The sequence below is a fragment of the Erpetoichthys calabaricus genome, chromosome 14 (genome assembly GCF_900747795.2).
Source record: "Erpetoichthys calabaricus chromosome 14, fErpCal1.3, whole genome shotgun sequence".
NCBI lineage: Eukaryota > Metazoa > Chordata > Cladistia > Polypteriformes > Polypteridae > Erpetoichthys > Erpetoichthys calabaricus.
This window is the reverse complement of record NC_041407.2, coordinates 78,111,520-78,136,012: the sequence shown is the minus strand read 5'-3', so window position 1 is coordinate 78,136,012 and position 24,493 is coordinate 78,111,520. Positions and strand designations below refer to the sequence as shown.

Here is a 24,493-nt window from a genome sequence, read left to right as displayed (position 1 = left end):
GCAATAAAAATGTATTGTTAAACTCTAGATCAATATTCTTTTCTAATATAGGAAGGAAAATTGAATGATAAAAGCTTCATGTTTCATCCAGAGTTCTAAAATCATCAATCAACATACAGTACACTACATGGTGTTGTGCAAGAAACTGACCGTCCTTAAACCAAGCAAGACATTCCTGATGTTCCAACAACTCTGAAGAAAATGTACAGGCAAGTGTTAACGTTTCGCCCTCTCTTGGAAACAATGGTTTGAATGTTTCATCAAAATCAGCTTCCACCCTGGTGTCTGGAGCTGTGTGAGAAAAAAGGAATAATGAGATATTAATGGCAACAAAAAGGGATAACCAACAATACAGCAGCAGGACAGAGGCCAGCAAAAAAGTGGCATCATCTAAACCTTTCTGTTATAACAGATGTTCCTTCAGTCTTAGCTTTTATATGCGTGTTGAAGACTACTTTAGTCTATCATACCCTGACTAGAGCTGCTGATTAGCTGAGAATAATGCATCTTTGTTTGTTAGTTATTTGTACAAAATCATAAGCATCCATCCATCCATCCATTATCCAACCTGCTATATCCTAACTACAGGGTCACGGGGGTCTGCTGGAGCCAATCCCAGCCAACACAGGGTGCAAGGCAGGAAACAAACCCTGGGCAGGGTGCCAGCCCACCGCAGAAAATCATAAGCATTTCAATGGTTATTAATTGTTACTAACCCATCACTATTCTTTTTCTCTTTTTGATATCACTGCTGTGTAGCTGTGGCAGATAACTCAACAGCACCCCATTGAGAAAGAGATCCCATGGAGGGTAGGGTTGGCTTGGTCACATCATGATAAAATCAGGCACCAACATTGCAAGACACACTCTCACTTGAGACTGGCATGGAAAGCGTAAACAAGGACAATCGAGAAACACTTGCCGCAATGAGCTCAACACAAATATCAAAGAACTGAGGGCAACTGGAGGCAGCAGCACAGAATAGAAGTTGCTGGTGAATGATCATCAATGGCTTATGCTCGAATAGGGGCAAAGAGCTTAATTAAGTAAGTACATTTTATTTATATAGAACTTTCTAAATGCAGATGTCACAAAGCCCTTCACAGACTGTCATCACAGACACTAACTCAAAAGCGAGTTAATAAATTAAAACCAGGAACAAAATGCAGAGACATACACAATAATTCTTAGTAACACACAAAAGCAAGCTTAAAAAGTAAAACAAAGAATCTGCATAGACAAACACAATAAAACTTGATAACACATAAAAACAGCATTGAGCAAATTACGACCAGGAAAAAATGCCTAGACATACATAATAAAACACGGTAATGTTAGAAAAGCAAGGTTGAATAAATAAGCTTCTTTTTAAAAATGTCTGTAGTGTCTGCTGATCTTACATCCACAGGAAGAGAGTTTCACAATTTAGGGATCACAGTCTCACACAATAAATCCTGATCAGAAGGCTTCAAACACATTAATGTGATATAAGGCTTCAGTAGCTCGGGAATATAGGTAGGAGTTTGACCATGTCAGGCTCTAAAAGTGAGAACCAGAATTTTAAAATGAATTCTTAATTTCATGGGAATCCAGTGCAAAGAAATCAGGATAGGTATGATGTGACATCAATTAGATACAACAGCATTCTGGATAAAATGCAGAGACATACACAATAATTCTTAGTAACACACAAAAGCAAGCTTAAAAAGTAAAACAAAGAGATCAAGTGAGGATGAATTTAAGCACGTGAACAGAGAGTTACAATAATCAACACGAGATGGTACAAATGCATGCACTATTACCTCCTTCTCAGTAAGTAATTAAGTAACTTCTGCTAAACAGTGTGAGGCCTCAAATAGTTGACTGATAGGGGCAGCATAGGGTTCTCAGAAGTAATTTATTGGGTTATGTTCCTTTTTCGGAATCAGCAGGCCTATTGTGAGCTTCTGCCTCAATAGGTAGCAGCACATACTTGCAGGCTAGAAAAATTAGAAAGATAAAAAACGAAGGAAGCTGCGATGTTGACTTGGTGACCTGGTTTTTTAAAGGCAATTAATGGGTCAGAGTTGCAGGGACCCGAGGAGCAGCAAGAAGGAGTTAAAAAAAAAAATTGTAGGATTCATGTCCATGAAAAGTACAGTGATGAGAGGGAGACACACAAAAGCAACAGGATGTGGAGTTAAAAGCCCAGAGCGATCCTAATGCTAACCTGAAAAAAAAGAGTGCTGTAAGCCAGTAGCACTAACCCAGACCTACAAAGACTTACTTCACCCACCTAATCCTACCAGGTCAGTACACAAAAAATCTTTCCTAAAATACGTAACACAAGCAAAGGCGTCAAGGCGGCTGGTTTTGTTTTTGCATACATCATTGGGCCTGGCATGTCAGTGTAGACATTGTGATCAGGCCACCTGCCAGCACCCTGCCGTGTGCTCCATCCATTTTGTGCCATCTGGTGCCCTTCTTCTTTCTTCCTATGGAAACCAAAGCTTGCTCAATGGTGTTGGGTCGAGTCTGTTCTGAGGAGAAACTCAGAATATCTTTGCATGGGATTCCTACTCACACCCAGGCACTTTCTCTGGCGCACATTCAGATTCAGGCTTGGAATCCAGTGACTCATTGCTATCTAATTCAAAGCTGATGTGAGACCCTCCATCAGAGTGACCAAAGTCCATGCTGTGCAACATCTCCAGAGCCTCCTTGGCATTCATCTTGCTTAGATGGCTAAAATGGTGTACTTCATACTTGACATTGTGTGAAAAGCACTGCAAAGCAATTTCAGGTGAGGTTATATACATTTATAGCCAACTGAAATAACTGGAGCAGCTACAGTTTTCAGATTCATCTATGAATTCTTTTAATTACATGTACTGAAACAATGCAAGTGATTATAAGTGAGATTTCCTTCTGTGGTAATTGTGTAATCTTCTGGAGAAAGAGAGACATCAATCCACAATCTGGTAGCAACATACAATAACCTCGATAGCAGTGGCTAGATGGGATTTTTCTGGGCGAGAAGAATTTGCAAATGTGGTCAAGTGCATACCAAAAGATAAAGACAGCAATTCACACCTGGATATGTTCAATGGCGTTGCTGGTGGGGGTAACAGGGTTTTCTGAATAAACGTTCACAGTAACTACATGGGCATTTGCAGTGCAGCTATTTAGGAAAAGTCAAGGAAGGAGAAGAGCATTACACATTCACTGATAAAATAATTAAAGATTTCAAAACACACTGCCAATTTGTCTTGGCAATGGTGCTTCTAGTGTTAAACGACCACGCAAGCAGTCTGATGTGACGTGGGAACAGAAATTACTGAAGCCAGGAAAATGGTGCCTACATTGTTCTGGAAAATATAATCATTTCAGAAGTGAAAACTAACTCTGTTCCCAGACCATAACTGTAGGAGAACAGAAAATGTGTTTTTGATGGCAAATTCAAAAGGTTGTTTTAGCAGAGTCATACATTTGAAGAAATAAGGTCACAGGTAGCCCAGCACATTAAAACTAGAGCCTTCCAGCATGCTGTTTATTGGTTATGTCTACTTGATAAAATATGATCAGCCAGGTCAATTACTCTAGAAATGGTTGATATACAACCCGCCGAGCAGCAAAAACAAGCTACAAAGAACAGCCTTGATATAAAAGATAACGGCAGTTCAACCACAGTGTTAATTGAATGGCGATAGCCCTGAAATTGAAAACGAGTCCCTACAGATGGATTTTTACAATGACAGATGAAATTTTCTTCCCTTGCTGATATCAGTAGCAAGTAACAAATAAAAGAATTGAGCCATAACACAATTTATGAAGAATATTTACAGGTTTGTCACAAAAGGCTCTTCAGAAATAATTACTCGGCTTAAAGTAAGATTCTTACACAACCAACCTTTTCATTTTACAGGGATCAGTGGCTCTCCATTGCAGTTGCTATTGCCAAAACGTTTTGCTAATTCTCTGTTAATATAACTTCAAGCAGGCAATTCAAACTATAAAATGCCCATTTATAGTATATGGTTTAAGCAGCATGTCATTCACATTTTGCATACTATGAATGAACACACACATCACAGATCTGGAAAGCACTGCAACATGAGAATTCTATGATAAAACTTACTTTCTCTGCGGTGGGCTGGCGCCCTGCCCGGGATTTGTTTCCTGCCTTGTGCCCTGTGTTGGCTGGGATTGGTTCCAGCAGACCCCCGTGACCCTGTAGTTAGGATATAGCGGGTTGGATAATGGATGGATGGAGCTTACTTTCTGGGTAGCATTTGTTTTTTAAGTTATTTGTCACGGAAATCTACATGGCCCTAAAAATGGGATACGCTGTCACACACGTACGAATAGGAGGCAGCTAAAGGGCCTAAAGACTAGTGGTAGCACATCTGCACGGGGGCGGCGGGGTGCACTAACTCTCTTTCTAAGTCTCCTGCAGACCTTTCCCGGGAAATCCCACCAGGAACCGCTGCCTCAACTTGGGACACATCACTTCCGGTCCTGGGCCCCGAGGACGACATCACTTCCTTCAGACTTCCTATAAAGCCTCACTGTGGTGTTATGGGTCCACAGCTCTCACCAAAGGCCAGTTTTAAATAAATAATCACCGCGCTCGCGGCTTAGCGAGGGGGCGTGGTGGTTGTGTGGCTGCAGCAGTTCTCATGGCGATTTGCGATGTGGGCGTTTCTCAACTAAGTGCACAGGTGAGAGACTGCCCGCATCCGTGATTGTTCCTGGGGCTGCTAATTTGCCACAGCTGCAATGCCCTCTCGATATATAGAAGTGCAAGTTGGCTAAAAGAGAGAAAGAAAAGGAAAAATGAATGGAAAGAGAAAAATGAAAAAGAAAAAGGAAAGAAAGAAGAGAACGGGAGGTTGCTGGAGGAAGCAGGAAGTAAGAGAGAGAAAGAGCGCCGGTGCGGGAGAGCGAGTGAGCGAGCAAGAGCAGGCTCGAGTGAGAGAAAGCAGGCAGCTGGGAGGTGAGCCCATGAGGGGAGTGTTTGGCCGACACTCAGTGGGGCTGAAGGAAGTGTTCGCTCCAGCTGAGCGATTTAGTAGCTGGAGTGACCAGTAGAGGCGACGACTAACCGTTGACAGAAGCAGGAGTCGAGGAGGCTTAGCCCCAGCGTGAGCGCCTTGGCTGCTGTGGAAATAACCCAAGTCTCGGTCCAGTTTGGAGCCCGATGTAGCCAGGGATCGGAGGGCTACCGGACCAGAGTGAAAGGCAGCTGTTCCTGCAGGTAGGCGACTCTCCTGTTGAGCAGCCCAGATGGGAGTAGCAGGGGAGCCACCATGGTAAAAGAAGACACCGGGCTTTGTGTTTTTAAAGGATTGCTTCCTGTGCTATTTTAACTTTGTTGTTTTAAGAAGACTTTTTCTATATTTTAACCTTCACGTCTTCATATTTGTTTTATGGATTATTTATTTAAAGACTGCTTTGAAGGCACTGCACTTTAATTTGAACACCTTGTTTTGTTGATTGTTTTAATAAAAACACTTTGCACTTTTTTACCATCCCCTTGCTATGTTTTTGCCTCACTGCTTAGCTCATCGGTAGCATTACCAACGTTGACGGGTTCAAGGGCTCCCGAACAGCAGATGGGAGCATGGAGTTGAACCCGCATCGTCACACTCACTCCCTTTCTCTGGAGTTCAGTTCTGTTTTGGACTCTGGCTTGTAACCATTACTTGCTTGAAAAACCTTATTCTTTTTGCAGCCAGGAACATATTATATGGGTGGCTTCCCCAAACCTTTGCGATGTCTGGTGTCTCTTCTTCTCACAACGCATAACCAACTCTCTGAGATATTAATAATACACAATGACTCATGGAATTTTAGCATTCCATACAGATCCAATTGAAGGAAAAGGTGTCATCTCTCTATTATAAAACAGAATCTTGCGACGAGACGTGATCTTTGGAAGAGAGATCTTTTGAAGAGAGACAGAGACACTTTCACATCCTGTGAGACAGAAAAGTCACATCATTCTTACAACCTTTGGAAGCAAGTCCCGTGATACACATGCATAGCAGGTTACAGATAATGGAAGTAGGAAAATTCGAAAGTCTCAAGAAAATGAGAGTAAAGATTACATGAGCGCAAACAAATGGAAGATATTACTCAGTGAAATAACGGAACAGCGAAAAGAGATTGCATAGTGTTTGAGGATGTCTGGGAGACAAGAAGGTGCTGTACAGGCTTTTAAACAATTGCAGCACCACACAAAATGCAGATCACTCGACACAGCAGGAGCAGCAAGCCAGCAGCTGATCAAGCAAAGAGGAGGTAAAAAAAAAACTGTTGTTTCCCATTGTATCACCGTTTAAGAGGGGTTTCGGAGGAGCGGCCATATCTTCTTCAGGTACGTTCAGCCCTCCTCCTCACAATGGCGCATGGCACTGGCGGGGAGGGGAGGGTTGGGGGGTCAGGGTCTGGCGAGCAAAGTACAGATCACGCGGCACGGCAGAGGCAGCAAGCCAGCAGCTGATCGAGCAAAATGGAGGTTTAAAAAACAATGTATTTGTTTCCCATTGTATCACCATTGGGCGGCACGGTGGCGCAGTGGGTAGCGCTGCTGCCTCGCAGTTGGGAGATCTGGGGACCTGGGTTCGCTTCCCGGGTCCTCCCTGCGTGGAGTTTGCATGTTCTCCCCGTGTCTGCATGGGTTTCCTCCGGGCGCTCCGGTTTCCTTCCACAGTCCAAAGACATGCATGTTAGGTGGATTTGCGATTCTAAATTGGCCCTAGTGTGTGCTTGGTGTGTGGGTGTGTTTGTGTGTGTCCTGAGGTGGGTTGGCACCCTGCCCGGGATTGGTTCCTGCCTTGTGCCCTGTGTTGGCTGGGATTGGCTCCAGCAGACCCCCGTGACCCTGTGTTCGGATTCAGCGGGTTGGAGAATGGATGGGATGGATGGATGTATCACCATTTAAGAGGAGTTTTGGAGGGGCGCATAGTGTTGGCAGGGGGTGAAGGGGTTGCCGAGCAAATTGGTGAGCAGGGTATGAAGACCCCTAGTTGTCAAAAAAGAAATGAAAAAACATGTGTTCAATGCTTTGATGTACACTAATTTAAATATAATTGTGCAGATTATGGGAAAACCACAAAAAGGAGGTCAGTTCTTCCACACATTGCTGTGGGAATCAGGATTTTTAGGTTTTTACATTTCAAAGAGGTGTGAGTGATAAGTTTCTGTACAAAAAACAAAGAATTCTGCCTTGAAGAGACAGTGACAAATGGTATTGAACTAGCAACAACAAAGATGTCTAAGTTTATCTTAACACATTCAAAAATTCCTTCCACCCAGCCAAACAAATGGGCATCTGACTTCTTAAACTGCAGCTGAAAGGGTATCATATTACTCAGTAGTGGGAGGATCTCTCTGTCAGCCTTGCTCCACTCTTCTCTCCCATTACACTTGTCCATTGCCTAACCAGTCCTGGATGACCCTTTAGTTGTGACTGGGGACGAATCTCTCAGGCCTTAACTCCCCCTCTATTTCTTGTCCTGAGGTGGAGAGGTTGCCTATGAACCCAGGGCCTGTCCCTTGGAGCTCTAAACTGTAGCTGTAATGGTATGAAGGTTTTCTCTTTCAACCTTGCTTCCCTTTTACCTCTCTTATACAACCCCTGGTGTCCCTGCAACCCTGATTTTTCAGTTGCAACTACACTCCCTAGCTACTTGATATATCACAGGGGTAACAAGATACCCTTAGTTCTTTGTACCTCTTTCTGAACCCGTTGTGGACCCTAACCCTAACCCTAATCTTTCTTTTTCTTTTTTGCTTAGTTGTACTGTCACCCTGGCCCAAAGAATTTTTACACCACAAGGGACACATACACGGCATACCACTCCATATGGTTCCTGCACTTTTCTTACTGCCATGTGCAGAATTTTGCTTTCAACTTAGAAGCTCTCTGTAAGACTTAACCCCATACAGTGCCATCTTGGTGGAATTAATGTCCTTCCCTGGTAACCTTTTGCCAGTCAGGTACGCCATCACACCATCCAATCTAATAAAAACATCTACTATCACTCTGGTTGCCCCTGAGATTCACTTTTCTCCATTATAAGGCAGGGTCTTAAACATTCTGGAAGGACTGAAGTAGCGGAGACCAGTGCTCCACTGTTCTCTTTTCGGCAGTGTATGTGGTGTTGAACTACTTTGTGTCAGATTGTTGTCTATTTGTGGGGTATCTTAAAAGGATGATCAAGCAGTGCATCGATGAGGCTGTGGTCTCCTCCTGGATTCTGAGTGACCTTAGACTCAGAGTTTGTTTCCAAGCTGCAGTTATTTACCTACTTTGTATGGTCTAAACACAGAAGGTTCATTGGCAGAGGTGGGTTAGTCATCAGGGAGACACTCTAGCCCTTAGAAACTCAAAGTTTGCACACATATGCCAGGCAGGGTACAGTTACATAACAGTACCAATACACTTTTGTGTCTTTGATTTTTTTTCTTATATAATAAGAACTATCTCTACTGCATTTTGGCTTTGTAAAGCTTTTAAGTTCATCCCTTTTCATTGGCTTCCAAGACAAAGAGCTCTCTCAAGATACCTCAGGAAAAATGAGTTAAACCTGATCCCACCTATGGGGATTTAAACACACATTGATCTAGTGAAGGTTAAAATCACCGTAGAGGTCACATTTAATAGCATGCACTGGATACCTGATAAACATATAAATCTTTTCAAAGCTTTTAAGTTCTTTTTTCCTCTGTGCAAAGAGAAACATTTATTTATGAACTATCATAACTATTTATGTACACTTCGGTAATCTTCAGTAGAAAGACATATTTTCTTCATGACAGTCCTGCAAACAATTTGTTGAAATCTATTGCCACCTTTCACTTTGGAAATGAAAAACCTTTGAGTGCACAGTGCGAGGAGATGTGGTTAAAATGAAGTTCAGAGACTCTTCCAGAACCTGAGGTCTGTTTTTAACGACTGCAAAAAAAAAAAAAGCTGTCTGTCCTCTGCGCTCATCCATTCAAGTCTCAGTCAGAAATGCTGGGGGTTCAAATCCCAGCCCAGTTATTCTCTGGGTAGAGTATTGCACATTATCCTTGTGTCTGCATCTGTGTGTGTTTCAATCCAGCACACTGGTTTCCTGTTTAATTCCAAACCTTGACTGGTAACTCTAAACTGGCTCTCTTGTCTTGAGTCTGTGTGTGCCCTGTAATATCCTGGCACTCCATGCAGTTTCCATCATGTGGCTTATGCTGTTGGGTTAGGCTCCGGCACCTCACCACCCCATATTAAAAGAACCTGTCGCAGAGGATGGACAGGGGAATAAAAGTCAGATCGATCATTTTTCATGCACAATTTACTTATTCTTTTAACTTATCTTATTACAGTGGGGATGGTGGGATGAAATTACGTGGGTCTGGGTAAGAAATCTCAACTGCCTAACCCTTACATTATACGTTGTGTCTCCAGATCTTTGATGAAAGCAGCAGTGCATTGTGTGCCTCCCGCAGTGGAAATTCAATGAATCCAAAACAATTTGTAAGACAGGGAAATGCTTCAGACAGTTTCATTGAATGTGAGGAGGGATTTCAGGGTAACACTTTAGTTTAGGCACTGCAAAAATGAAGCTACTACTCATTTACTTTTACATAACAAGACCTTAACAATGATTCTTTTGGTCTTCATAACATTTAAAACATCAGTAGATCGGTTATTCATCTCTATGCAGTGTGGCATATCGACATGGTGGTAAAATGATTTGTTAATGTAAAGGATTCACAGGCCTTATGCTAAGTACTGTGACAGATTTAGGGTCCCCGTGACCCCTTGAACACTCAGACCACATGTCAGACACCAGGTAAAAGTCCAAATATTATACTTATTTAGACAAAACGTGCACAAAGCCCCCTCTTCTCCACAATACTCAAACACAATCAATAAACAATAATTCTCCTCACTCCCAGACGCGTTGCCACCCTTCCACCCAGCTCAGCTCAACGTCTGGGATTTCCCATCATCCTTTTATATTCCCTGACCCGGAAGTGATTCCAACCCTACAGTCCATGTGATTCCTTATCACTTCCGGGGTCAGATAAAAAGTCCTTTTTAGCACATCATTTCCTTTGTCGCCTTGCCTACGACGTACTTCCGGGTTTCTGGGCACAAACAACTCTCTGGGCCTCCCTGCAGCTTCATCTGTTGGCCCCTGTGGTATCCAGCAGGGCTGTAAAGGAAAATTCCATCATCCATGATTCCCTGCTGGTATTCGGGGCACTTCCATGCCGCAGGGACAGCTCCATCTGGTGGCCTGGGGGTGTTGGCCGGGGTGACAGGCCGGCCATATCCCACAATACGTAATATCAAGAAAAATGTGTCCCAGTTAAGCCACCTCAGACCACACTAAAGTGGTAGTAGGTCACATAACAGAGATGAATAAACACTTTACTGACGGTTTGGAAGTGTTATGAAGACCCAAAAAAGTGCATGTTAAGGTCTTGTTATATAATAGTAAATAAGTAATAGATGCATTTTTTGCAGTAGCAAAATTAAAGTGTTTGCCACTTTCACTCATATGAATGGTGCTGGGCTTTAAAATAAAGTTTTAGTGCTTGTAGTATACAATATTCATAATGGTAAATTAAATACATACAGTGGATTCAAAACGTATTTAGACGCCATCACTTTCTGTACATTTGATTGTGTTGTAGGTGTATTTTTAAATGAATAAATTTGCCACTTTTGCTGATCAGTCTACTCTGAATAACCCATAATGATAAAGTGTAAATGTGTTTTCAAAAAGGTTTGCAAATTTATTAAAAATCAAAACTGGAATCTCTCATCTCTACTAATATTCAGAACCTTTGCTGTGGCACTCCAGACGGTAGTCAGGTACATCCCATTTGCTTTAGTTCTCCTTGAGATGTGTGTAGAACTTGACAAAATGAATTGAGTGGACATCATTTAGTAAGACACACTCCTGTGTGTAGAAAGTCCCACAATTCACAATACATATCAGGATAAAAACACATGCAGTAAGTCCAAGGAACTCTCTGTAGACCTCCGTGATCAAATTGTGGTGAGGCAAAGATCAGGGCAAGGGTATCAAACCATTTTTAGAGCTTTGAGTGTTCCCAGGAGCACAGTGGCCTCAGTAATTGTGAAAAGAAATATATTTGAAACCACCAGGACTCTTTATAGAGTTGGTTGTATGTCTAGATTGAGTAACTGAGCAAGAAGTGCCTGGTTTATGGAGGTGACCAATAGCCCAGTGTTTGCTCTAAAAGAGCTTCAGAAGTCCTCTTCTGAGAAAAGAGAACCTGTGAGAAGGGTGACCATCTCAATAGCACTCTTTCAATCAGGCATATGACAGTTTAAAGGACTTTGAGAGCATGAGGGAAGAAAATTCTCTGATATGACGAGACAAAAATAGACCAGGCACTGCTCATCACCTGCCTAATACCAATCCTACAGTAAAGCATGGCAGTGACAACATCATGCTATGGGTGTGCTTCTCACTGGCAGGAGCAGGTAGACTGGTCAGAACTGAGCGAAGGATGAATGCAGCCAAATAAAAAGAGTTCCTTGAAGAAAACCTCCTCCAGAGTGCACATGTCCTCGAATGGGTCAACGGTTCTGCTTTCAGCACGACAATGACCCGTAGCATTCAGCCAAGACAACAAGACAGAGGCTTCGGGCCAAGATTGTCATTGAGTGGCCCAATCAAAGCCCAGACTTAAACCCCAGAGAACACGTGAAGAGACCTGAAGATGACAGTTTATAGACGCTTCCCATCCTATCTAACAGAGCTTTAAGAGGATCTTCCAGGACGAATTGGATAAAACGGCCCAAATCCAGATGTGCAAAGCTAGAAACTGTAATTTCTAACAAAGGGGTGTCTACAAAGTACTGAGTTAACGGTCTGAACGCTTATATGAATGAGAGATTTCAGGTTTTGGCGTTTAGTAAATTTGCAAACCTTTCTGAAAACATGTTTCCACTTTATCAATATGGATTATTGAGTGCAGATTAATGGACAAAAATGGTAAATCTGTCCATGTAAAATTAAATCTACAACACAACAGATTGTGAAGAAAGTGATGGAGTCTCAATATGTTCTGAGTCAACTGCAGTGTTTCCATTTATTAGCTAAAAATAAATGAGTCATGTTAAAATGTAAAATATAACTATTAAAACTTCTACTGTATACTCTTTAGTTGTATTGACAGTACACTTAATGGTACCTGGTGGTGAAATGGACAGACCACTTTTTGCTGCAATTTCATTTTTTCTTTACACAACTACAATAAGTCACAGCTCTATGAAATGTGTAAATACAGTTTCATCCTACAGTCATGGTGCCACATGTTGCCATTGTACTTACCGACGTCTTTCATGGACTCTGATCCGGAATACATGTCTTGATGCGCTGAAAAATAAAGTAAAGTGAAACCTAAACTGGGGCAATATGAACATTCTCAAAAGGTAAAGTTACCTTCGTAGCTGCTTTTTAGTCTTCAGATGAAAACCTACACTAGCATTTTAAGGTTTTTGGTTTGTGAGTGCTCTTTATTGTTTCAAGTATTTTTTTTTCATTTAATGCATGTTATAATAAATTGTCATACGTGATTTTTTAAAGAATTCTCTCATGCAGTTCAAAATATCTCAAGTTTAAAAGTCTTCATGTTACATGTTTATGAGAGTTAAACTCTATGAATATTTTAAAATTTTAATGTAACTAGGTCTCAGTAAGAAATATATAAAAGCAAGGCAGACAGTCTAGAATAGAAGGGAAAAATGTCATTGATAACAAGCGTGCACTTGTCAAAGTTTTTGCAGCCCCTCCAGGCATTTAAGACTCTATAGAAAGAGTGTGGATGTGTACTGGCTGTTGATTTTCATTTCTTGCTGATATATGGAAAACTGCTGCAGAACAAAAGAAATCAACTTGCCTCTAGATAAGGTAATTGAAATGTTAATGCAAAAATGCTACAGTTTGATGTAAAAAGGGAGAGAAACACCTAGCATCAGCAAATTAAATGTATTAATTATGTGCTTCCCCCCTGTCTATCAAATATTATAAATGAAGAGAAGGAACTGCATACACTTAACGAGGACAGTAGCATAGGAGCTGGCTTCTCCAAGACCATTTATTGCCACGGTTTTATATTCTGCAGTGTCATCAAGGTTACATCTGAAATAAAAAAGAAAATATGTATATGAATATAACACTAGCTTAGTTCCTGTCTTGTGCCTCCAGGCCATCAAGATCCTCAGTAGAATTAAGTGGATTTAAAAATGTTATTTTATATACATTTAAATATAAGTTAATAACTTGCCTCACCTAAGAGCTTGGAGAACTACGAAAGGGTGAGGCGCTCCAGTTGCCCTCTCTTTTCAGCAGAGAACCAGAGGTGTCCAGCTGTGGACACCCCCGATGGTGCCCTGAAGTTGTTCAGCCCAATGAGGTCTCTTCATGTCAGCTGACCTCAGTGCATAAAGAGAGTCCTGCTTCAAAGACAAGCAGTTCATATTGGACGCTTGGAGGGAGCGGACCTCTACTGTATTATGCCTGATGGTCTACCATAAAAGGTTCCATAACTCTGATAACTTTGAGAGAAGTGAAATGAAGAAAGGAAAAACCTTAGACTTACTTTATTGCCTTCCTTATTCTCTTCCTTTTAAGAAAGAACTGCTACTACTAAAAATATAGAATTTAGCTGGCCATGAAGGCTGGTAAAAAGAACAGGAACAATAACGCTGCTAGGGTTGGAGACTATAACTATAACCAAAATGCTAACAATTAAAGAGAGCTAAAAGGAGTATTACCACAAAGTAGTCACAAAGGAAACCAAATTCATTACCGTGGACCTTACTGCTATGTTTACTTTGTTTTTTTTTTGCTTTGTTAAATTTGAATGATTATTTTCCATGTGTTTTTGTGATTACTCTTGGTTTTAACTACTGTTTTAAAGTTATGTATTGCCCCTTTAAATATGAATCCATGAAGAGTCAGGTCCACCCTGATGTCAAACCTGAGGGGCCGCCCTCCACCTTTATATTGTTTGGATCAGATGATTTCCCTTAGGTTGTCTTGGAAAGTTGAAGGAGACATTTTTTAAGGTTTGTTTTCATTTGATTTTTCTGACTTTGTGGATTTCTTTCTTTTCCTTTGAATCCTGAGTATTGGATTACAGATTGGACTTGTCAGCCTTGGCTGCCACTTTAGGGAAGCATTTTTATACAAATGTTTCTCTTTTTGTGCTTCCTTTTGCTTTCTTGTAATAAACTCTAATTTTTCTTTAGATTCTTGTTTTGTTCTTGTCTGTTCAAGCCAGAAGTTGATGATAATCCTATCTCTTTAAGGGCATCTATTTATAAAATGCTGAGGGATGTGTTCATCTGTCATGCAATTACTCACAAACTACTGGGGCAAGTAACTTTGACCTTGGTCTTCATCAAAAGCTTATAGTGTGATACATGTTGGTGAAGCAAAAAATTTGAATAGTTTCAACTTCAGCGCAATTATCAGAGTTCACATCTTTCTTACAGCAATCTGACCAAAATGGTGACATGGCAGAAAGAAAAACAAGAGCAGCAAAGCATATTGCAGAAGCCAATTACGTGGTAGAAAGAAGAAGAATGACCGTTGCGACATTCGCTGACCATCAGACACATACAATGTGGCAGCCTGCTGGTTTTCACAAACTACTGGGGCTAGAATGCAAAGCTTATTCGAAAGCTTTTCACCTGATATATTCTTAAAAGACAAAAAATGTGATCTTACCACAACCTCTGAGAAGTAAAGTGAATAAAAATTGGCATTGCAGAAAGAAAATTGGTGACATTTTCTGAGTATCATACTGTTGGGCTGAAAAGTTTATTGTAAGAAAACCTTGATCCTAGCAAGCCCATCTATTGCTAATCCCATAGCACATGATACATACGTCTTCTGAATTCATAATCAAGTGTAAGTGTTGTGTTTATTGATCATCAGCAGTGACAAAGAAGTTTGTAATAGGAAGAAGGAAAAATAAGAGCATTTGTGAAGCTTTATCGTTCATTGTGAAAATAAAACACTGTCTTATCAAAATTGAAAAGTTCAGCTTCCTTTGTATGAAGCACCTTTATTTGGTCTAGACGTTTCCTAGTTTCATACACTTAAGAACTATTTGAAGTGTTTGGAAGTTTTATAAGCAGCCGCCCATTTCTGGGCCTGCTAGGCCAAAGGCCTGCTGGTAGTAGTTTGGGCTGGCTGCCTCGGGTAAGGCTTTATCTGGGGATGTCAGAGAGGGCCCTACCTTGCTTTTTGGGATTTTTTTGTAGACCTCTCAGACCTTTTTCTCACATCTCACAACACCCACATATGGAGTGCTGGTTGGTTGTTTTTTTTTTTTTTGTTTTTTTTTGCTTTGTGCCACACTTTTGTGTCCATAAGGCCTATCCCAATCAGGCTTTTACCAAAAGTAATTATTTACAGATCATTTAATCTGTCTGATTTGGAAATGAGAGGTCACTGCTTATGAATGTTTTCTTTGGGTGCTTTGCTTTTCTTCTACACCCCAAAGATTTGCATTTGAGGATATCTATCAGCACTAAATTGGCCCATTATGAATGACTGTGCCCGAACCACAATGCACCAGTTCCTTATGACTCCTCCTGCAGGTGGTGAGCCCACTGGAGGAAGGCATATGACTGTGTCCATCAGAGTGTCCTATAGGTGATTCAGTAGTATGGGCTACCAGGTCTGCTGTACAACAGGAGTGAAAGCTTGGTTTGCATTGCCAGCAGTAAGTCATACATGTTCCTGGTAAGTGTGGAACTTCATCAGGGCTGTCCTCTGTCATCGCTTGTGTTCATAGTTTTTATGGACAAAATTTCCAGGGGCAGCCATGAAGTGTAGGTGTCTAGTACAGTGACCTCAAGGTTACATCTCTGCTTTTTGTGGATGATGTGATCCTGCTGGCTTCATCAAGCTTTGATCTCAGACTCAAACTGGGACAGTTTGTAGCTGAGTGTGAAGCAGTCTGAGATCATGGTTCTCAGCTGGGAAATATACTGCCTCAAACAGATGAGTTTAAGCATCTTAGGGTGTTGTTCACAAGTGATGGAGGATGAGAGACAAGAGACATTGACAGGCGGATTGGAGCAGCATGAATGGTCATGCGTATATTGTGGTGATCAGTTGTGGAGAAAAGAAGGCTGAGCGGACAGGCAAGGCTCTCGATTTACAGAACGATCTATGTTCCTGCCCTCGCCTATGGCTACAAGCTTATGGTAGTGACTGAAAGAAACAGATCTCAGACACTGGAGAAGCTTGAATTAGTTGTGCTGCTGCTCTGCATCGAAAAAGAACCAATTAAGGTGGCTTGGGTATCTGATTAGGAGCCCTCTTGGGAGCCATCTTGGGCATGTCCAACCAGGAGGAGACCTCAGAACAGACCTTGTACACACTGGAGAAATTTTATCTCCCAGGTAGTGTTGGAACACCTCGGTATCTCCTCAGAGGACTTGGTGGAGGTGATGGGGAGAAGGCATATCTGGGCCATCTTTGCTCAGACTTCTGAACCTGCTACACAGACCCTGATAAATGGCAGAATAAAGAAGGGCTGGAGGATTTGAATGTGAATTTCTTGAAATGAACTGGCATCCCATCCAAGAAATGGGCCCAGGTCCTCTTGACCCTTCCAGTCTGCTCCATGAAATGAATAAGTCTAATTTTTATACCTTAAAGTCGTTAATTAAGTTCCTGTCATGTTGAGGGGCTACAGCTAGTCAGCTCCTTCTTTATCTAACATAGCTGGATTTAAAATGAAAATAAAAGTCTTTCATCCAAGAGTACATACCATTTCTTGACCTCCTGCTCACTATTTTTGGCTCAGGGTAATGTAGTACTAGGGTGTTGTAGATAGATAGATAGATAGATAGATAGATAGATAGATAGATAGATAGATAGATAGATAGATAGATAGATAGATAGATAGATAGATAGATAGATAGATAGATAGATAGATAGATAGATAGATAGATAGATAGATAGATAGATAGATAGATAGATAGATAGATAGATAGATAGATACATACTTTATTAATCCCAGGGGGAAATTCACATACTCCAGCAGCAAAAAATATTAAATTAAAGAGTAATAAAAAATGCAGGTAAAAAACAGACAATAACTTGAATAATGTTCAACGTTTACCCCCTCTGGTGGAATTGAAGAGTCGCATAGTTTGGGGGAGGAATGATCTTCTCAGTCTGTCAGTGGAGCAGGACAGTGACAGCAGTCTGTCGCTGAAACTGCTCCTCTGTCTGGAGATGACACTGTTTAATGGATGTAGTGGATTCTCCATAATTGATAGGAGCCTGCTGAGTGCCCGTTGCTCTGCTACGGATGTCAAACCGTCCAGCTCTGTGCCAACAATAGAGCCTGCCTTCCTCACCAGTTTGTCCAGGCGTGAGGCATCCTTCTTCTTAATGCTGCCTCCCCAGCACACCACTGCGTAGAAGAGGGCACTCGCCACAACCATCTGATAGAACATCTGCAGCATCTTACTGCAGATGTTGAAGGATGCCAGTCTTCTAAGGAAGTACAGGCGGCTCTGTCCTTTCTTGCACAGAGAATCAGTATTGGCAGTCCAGTCCAATTGATCGTCCAGCTGCACTCCCAGGTATTTATAGGTCTGCACCCTCTGCACACAGACACCTCTGATGATCACGGGGTCCATGAGGGGCCTGGGTCTCCTAAAATCCACCACCAGTTCCTTTATTTTGCTGGTGTTCAGTTGTAGGTGGTTTAAGTCGCACCATTTAACAAAGTCCTTGATGAGGTTTCTATACTCCTCCTCCTGCCCACTCCTGATGCAGCCCACGATAGCAGTGTCATCAGCAAACTTTTGCACTTGTACCGTATTAGCCATTATGAATGTAGTGAGAAGTTAAGCAAATTTACACCTTTTATAGGCTAACTAGAAAGATTACAATATCCAAGCTTTCAAGTCAACTCAAGACCCTTCTTCAGGCAAGATGTAATGACTCAGGATAATGGAAAGAGATATATAGTATTTGTACCTGTTGATGTCCAACATGTGCAGCCCATACTGGTTGTGAATGGTGTATTTCCCAGGGCAAACAGATGGCTGCAGTTCAACTCCATTCTTGTACCTGACAGAAAACAGCAAATAAAAGCCTTCAGTTAACATGAGAAATGAGTCCAGGTATTACATAATTCTGAAATTTACTGAAACAGTGCCACTTTCTGGTGCTGCCAAAAGTCCCGGAGAAAATGGCGCCCAACCAATTAGACACAAATAAGTGCTTTTGCTTCACAGAGTTGTGAAGCAGAAAATATAGCTGAATGAAAAACACCACAAGGCAAAAAATGGAATTCATCCATCCATCCATCCATCCTCTTCCGCTTATCCGAGATCGGGTCGTGGGGGCAGCAGCTTGAGCAGAGATGCCCAGACTTCCCTCTCCCCGGCCACTTCATCTAGCTTTTCCAGGAGAATTCCAAGGCGTTCCCAGGCCAGCCGGGAGACATAGTCCCTCCAGCGTGTCCAGGGTCTTCCCCGGGGCCTCCTCCCGGATAGACGTGCCCAGAACACCTCACCAGGGAGGCGTACAGGAGGCATCCTGATCAGATGCCCGAGCCACCTCATCTGACTCCTCTCGGATGACTGAGCTTCTCACCCTATCTTTAAGAGAAAGCCCAGACACCCTACGGAGGAAACTCATTTCAGCCGCTTGTATTTGCGATCTCGTTCTTTCGGTCACTACCCATAGCTCATGACCATAAGTGAGGGTAGGAACATAGATCGACTGGTAAATTGAGAGCTTTGCCTTGCGGAGAGACAGACCGATGCAGAGCCCGCATCACTGCGGATGCCGCACCGATCCGCCTGTCGATCTCCCGATCCATTCTTCCCTCACTCGTGAACAAAATCCCGAGATACTTGAACTCCTCCACTTGGGGCAGGATCTCGCTCCCAACCCTGAGAGGGCATTCCACCCTTTTTCGGCTGAGGACCATGGTCTCGGATTTGGAGGTGCTGATTCCCATCCCAGCCGCTTCACACTCAGCTGCGAACCGATCCAGAGGGGGCTGAAGATCACGGGCCTGATGAAGCAAACAGGACAACATCATCTGCAAAAAGCAGTGACCCAATCCTGAGTCCACCAAACCGGACCCCCTCAATGCCCTGGCTGTGCCTAGAAATTCTGTCCATAAAAGTTATGAACAGAAAGAAAAAAAAAATGGAATCCCTAGATGATTATGGCTTCCTTACTGTATATGGCAACCATCTATTTCTTTCACTTTGTTATTTCTTTATTGAGAGAAGCTTGTTAACACTCCTGCTGCAGTTACTTTTAGGTATAGGAATAAACTGTAAAGACCAGGGTGGCATAAAACGTGCCTTTTAGTGCTGCCACCCTACAAATACAGCCTCCTACGTTCGTTTCCAGTGTTAGGACACTGCTGGCATGTTTGCATAACATTTTTCTTACAAACCCTGAAGATATGTGTGCTTGGTTAATTTGAAATTCTAAATTAGCACAGTAATCGGGGAGTGGGTCCATGATGGACTGGCACTCCACTGTGGACTGAATCCTGCTGGAATAGGCTCCACCAAACATAAACTGAATTAGGTAGTTTTAAAAATATAATAAAATGAAAAACACAAGGGGTCAATTTAGCATTGCCAATTCAACTCACTCGCGTGTCTTTGGACTGTGGATGGAAACCCACACAGACACAGGGACAACATGCTGTCCCAATGCATAGGCCATCAATCAAAGTAACCCTGCTCTGGATAAGAAGGTTAAGGTAAAGGTTAAGAAGATGTATGGATGTTAAGTTACACTTAGACCATTAGTAACCCCCATTGACTGATCATTTATGAAACACATCTTTGATCAATCCATACACTATTTTAAAAAAAGTTTGTCCCTCTATGATTGTTTTTTTTTTTCCATTTGACATGCCACCTAGAGGGCAATAAATGTAGGGCATCCCTTAAATGTCATCATTACTAGTTCTGCCAGGATAAAGAATGACGCACAAAAAGAGATAAAGGATGTGGACAAGGAAGTGTATGGAAAAAAAAAGCAAAAAAAAAAAAAACAATTACAGTCAATGCCAAGATGTGAGTCAGATTATTACACCAAAGCCCAATATGCAAATTAGTAATCACTGTAAAAACATGCCAAGAATTCCTAGACAGGTTTATACATTGACTTGTACAAGGTTTTTAGAATACAGTCGCCCCTCAGTATCCAGCATCCCCCACAAATGCCAAAAACCACAGATGATCAAGTCCCTTATATAAAATGGTGTAGTATTTGCAAATAACCTACGCACATCCTTCTGTATACTTTAAATCATCTCTAGATTTCTTATAATAGCATTAGCAGCAGTAGCGCTTCCACGAATTTCTTCTTCTTTCTGTTTTACTTTCTGTGAATGCTTGACTCGTTCTTACCGACCTTACAGCCCACTTCAGCAAGCAATATGCCGCTTTTCAAAAGATCTAAGGTTTTATGCTCCCTCTTAGGGGACCGCCTTGGTCTGTTTATAGTTGAAGCATTCAGGGTACGGCACTGCAAGTCACTGCATTGGTGCAGAATCGGTTTTCCCCCAAAGTTTTTTTTTTTGCCTTTACATATGAATCTCACAGATATTTCTTTGGACCTTTTGCTATAATTTTGTGCTTTTAATGTTGGATTGTGTAGGTTTAGTAGCAACACTTCACACAACTGTTTCCCCAGTGGCGTATATTTTCTTGCTTAGTGGATGTGATGTCAACGTGCACAGGTGTGAACAGTACCATGCAGTTATAAAATTCTGGAGGCAGGCAGTCACCAACTTGAGGATCTGAATGCCAGGACTGATGATGAAATTTCCATCACATGTACCCTAGTGGACTCTTGTGGTGACACGGACATGTCAAGTAAAAACAGGCCCTTAGCCTTTGAGCTCAAACTTTTTTACAGCCATCGCTACTACCGATTGGATGGTTTAGTGAGGTTCTCAGACTGGCTCTGCTGCAATTGCTGGAGGCCTCTGGTGGAGCACCTGGAAGACAATCAGACTACAGAGGAAGTAAAAATCGTAGCAAGGTTTATGTAGGTGAAACAGTGGAAGGACCTTTCCTGAGACTCAAGGAGCAAGAACAGGGGGCAACATGTCCCCCCTCATTGGTCCTACCCCCAGGCTGGATTCTCCTACACATCAGATCATTTGCGTGGACTCAGCATAGTGCTTGGCACAATGCAATTCAAGTTTTGTGTTCTGGAACTTTCTGAATTGTTTTTATGAAATATTTTTGATCTACAGTTGGTTGAATCTGTGGATGTGGAACCCATGTATATGGAGGTGCGATTGTACCAACAAACTAGGACAAGGAAGATAGTGTAGTGTAAATAGTGTTGTAACTTCCAGCCACCACACAGTAGCAAGCAGTCACAGTTTCTCTTAATATAACAGCCCAAAATGGCATTGTCCATGAGTATTTTAATTTTATTTAAAAATTTAAAAAGGGAAGAAATAAATAACATGCAAAAATAGCACAAAGATACAAACATATAAACAAATACATTCTTGATAAATCTTCCAAACCATCTTGTCCAGAGCAGGGTCATGGGAAAGCTGCAGCCCATCCCAATAAGCACTGGGCATGAGCCAGGACATCAGGATGAATGCACAAATATAAGGGGCCAATTTAGCATCACCAGTCCACCTCACCTGCATGTCTTTGGACTGTGGACGGGAACTTACAGTCATGGTAAAAAGCTGTGAGAATGACACAAGTATTGGCTTTCACAAAGTTTGCTGCTTCAATGTTTTTAGATCTTTATGTCAGACGTTTCTATGGTATATTGAAGTATAATTACAAGCATTTCATGAGTTTCAAAGGCTTTTATTGACAATTACAATAAACTTATGTAAAGAGTCAATATTTGCAGGGTTGGCCCTTCTTTCTTCTTCAAGACCTATGCCATTCACACTGGCATGCTGTCAATGCACTTCTGGAACAAATCCTGACTGATGGCAGCCCATTCTTGCATAATCAATGCTTGGAGTTTGTCAGAATTTGTGGTTTTTAGTTTGTCCACCTGTCTCTTGAGGATTGACCACAAGTTCTCAATGGGATTAAGATCGGGGGAGTCTCCTGGCCATAGACCCAGAATTTCGATGTTTTTGTTAGATTTCACTTTTGCCTTATGGCCCGGTGCTCCATCATGCTGGAAAAGACATTGTTCGTCACCAAACTGTTCTTGGGTGGTTGGCAGAAGTTGCTCTCGGAGGATGTTATGAAATGCTTGTAATTATACTTTAATATACCATGGAAACATCTGACAAAAAGATCTAAAAACACTGAAGCAGCAAACTTGTGTCATTCTCAAAACAGGGAGAACATGCAGACTCCATCACTATGCCACCATGCTCCCCCATTCTCCATCAATTAAAATAATAATAGGATTAGGATTGCAACACTCAAAATGGCCAAAGTGGTGTGAAGTCTCGCAGATAAGAAGGCTCACTCCCAGGCAGCCCAACTGCTGCCTCTGATGACTGGTGTCAGCCTACACTGGGTTAAATGGGTCTTGTTATCAAAATTTCCAAAACATATATACAAAGTCACAAAATATATTTAAAATGCCGTCACAAGGAAAAGGATTACCACACACTCCTGGCTTGTAAAGAGGTGGACCACAACATAATCTTTATAAAAGGAGATTCATTAAGAAAAATAAAAAGATATAACATTTTCAAAAGAGCAAAAATGAGGCAAAAAGAGTTGCCAACAAGGCAATCCAAAAACAAACAAGTCCAAATACAAAATCATTTAATATGTCAATAATACATTAAGAGTGGCAAAAAAAGAGTAAAAAGAAAACCCAACAATAGTCACAGATGGTGCACCCTCCACCAAAGATCTTTCGATGAACCATGGAAACTCCATTCCACAGTCTTCCTTTTAATGAACTGAGGGTGGTCCCTTTCAGTGATGCAAGAGGTGGTCCCACCTCTTAGGGTTCCATCAACAAAACACAAGGAACATGAAGACATTTAAAGACACATTACAGAACTATTTTTAGGAATAACAAAAACAATAATATGTTAAATATAATGGCTAAATGATAAATGAAGAGAACAAAAATAACAAAAATAATCAAAATAAATAAAAAAAACTTGGACATGAGTGTCAGTAGGCTGTGTGCCCTAGGAACCAAGTTACCTGAACTATTCTATAACATTTAAGGAATTATGTAGTGCTTTGATGCTGATCTTTCTGATCATAAAATATGTCATTACGATAGCAATTGACGAAAGGAATTCATAATTAATTGCAGAATTACAGTATTTGAGGGTTCCTCTAGAGTGCCTTTTTCTCTTGCATGATTTGGCTCAAAAACTAATCAGCACATTGCCTTCTCATAACAGGCTTAAATTTCGAGTTTGATATTTTTCCGTCCAGCCATTTTAGTCTCTAGAAACTGTGGCATACAGACACACACACAAACATCATCATCAAGATATCAATGTTTCGTTATCAGGGGATGCTAATACGTCGAGATTTGTCAAAAACCAGAGACTAAAGTTTTTGACGAATCTAAAGCTTTCACTCCCCCTTCTCATAGACAACAGGTTATGGTGGGGGAGGACGCAAAGCAATAAAGAAAAACGATGATGAAAAGGAACATAAACATATGCCCGGGAAGGAACCCTGGTGGAAACATACCACCCACAGCCCTAATTTTAAACCTAGTGTAAGGATGTTTCATGAGAATGAAGCTGGAGGTACACCTTGAAATGGGTATATTGTGAAAGAGGCAAATGTCTGGGCATAATGTGTAACATCACTGAGGTTAAATATATACAATTTGATTGGCTCACCAACAGAGTGGAGCTCTGGAGGTCTACAGCTAATTTCTGTTGAACAAATCACTCACAACAGATGAGTGACACCCTGTTCTTGCCTCGAGGAGATGACATCAAAATGTGGAAATGCCTGGCATTACTAAATATGTTTGGCATGAAGACGCCTGCGCTTTTCTCGCAAACTTAATACGTGATCTATAGGTGCACCTCGTCTCTAGTGAGAGGAGCTCCCATGCCATGCATTACATAACGTCCCATAACATACTGAAACCTGCTTAATCCAGTTTGGCGGAGCCTATCTGTGCATTTTGTGAGGTTCAAAGCAGGTACCATTCCTGTCAGCCCATGATGGCAGATTATTTCACTTCTCTTTGTAATATTGTATAAAACAATACAAAGTCACCAGCACCTGATTCTTTTTGAATTTATCTTATTTGTATTTTTTTAAAGTCTGGAGTGCTCATATTGGACAGTTGCTTGCTTTTTTTTCCCCACTTGAAAAAGCTAACAGCATGAATGGATTGACATGAACTTCCATGTCTGATATGATTAAATGAGCGTCTCCCATTTGTCAGTAGGGTTTTAAATATCAGTACCTGCCACATCAGTAACTCTTATTCCACTTAACCACAAACTCCCCTTTAATTCA

The 24,493-nt window shown here is 41.5% G+C and overlaps 1 protein-coding gene across 2 annotated transcripts in view; it reads right to left on the bottom strand.

Moving 5' to 3' along the window:
- myom3 (myomesin 3) overlaps nt 1–24,493 on the bottom strand; it is a 293,178-nt gene that overhangs the window by 170,746 nt on the left and 97,939 nt on the right. For both annotated transcript variants that reach the window (XM_051919078.1, XM_028819087.2), the window contains 4 exons: nt 18,030–18,122; nt 13,066–13,154; nt 12,345–12,389; nt 151–291 (listed from right to left, as the gene is read on the bottom strand). In XM_051919078.1, the coding sequence (XP_051775038.1) occupies nt 151–291; nt 12,345–12,389; nt 13,066–13,154; nt 18,030–18,122 (368 nt within the window). The remainder of the gene's footprint in view (nt 1–150; nt 292–12,344; nt 12,390–13,065; nt 13,155–18,029; nt 18,123–24,493) is intronic.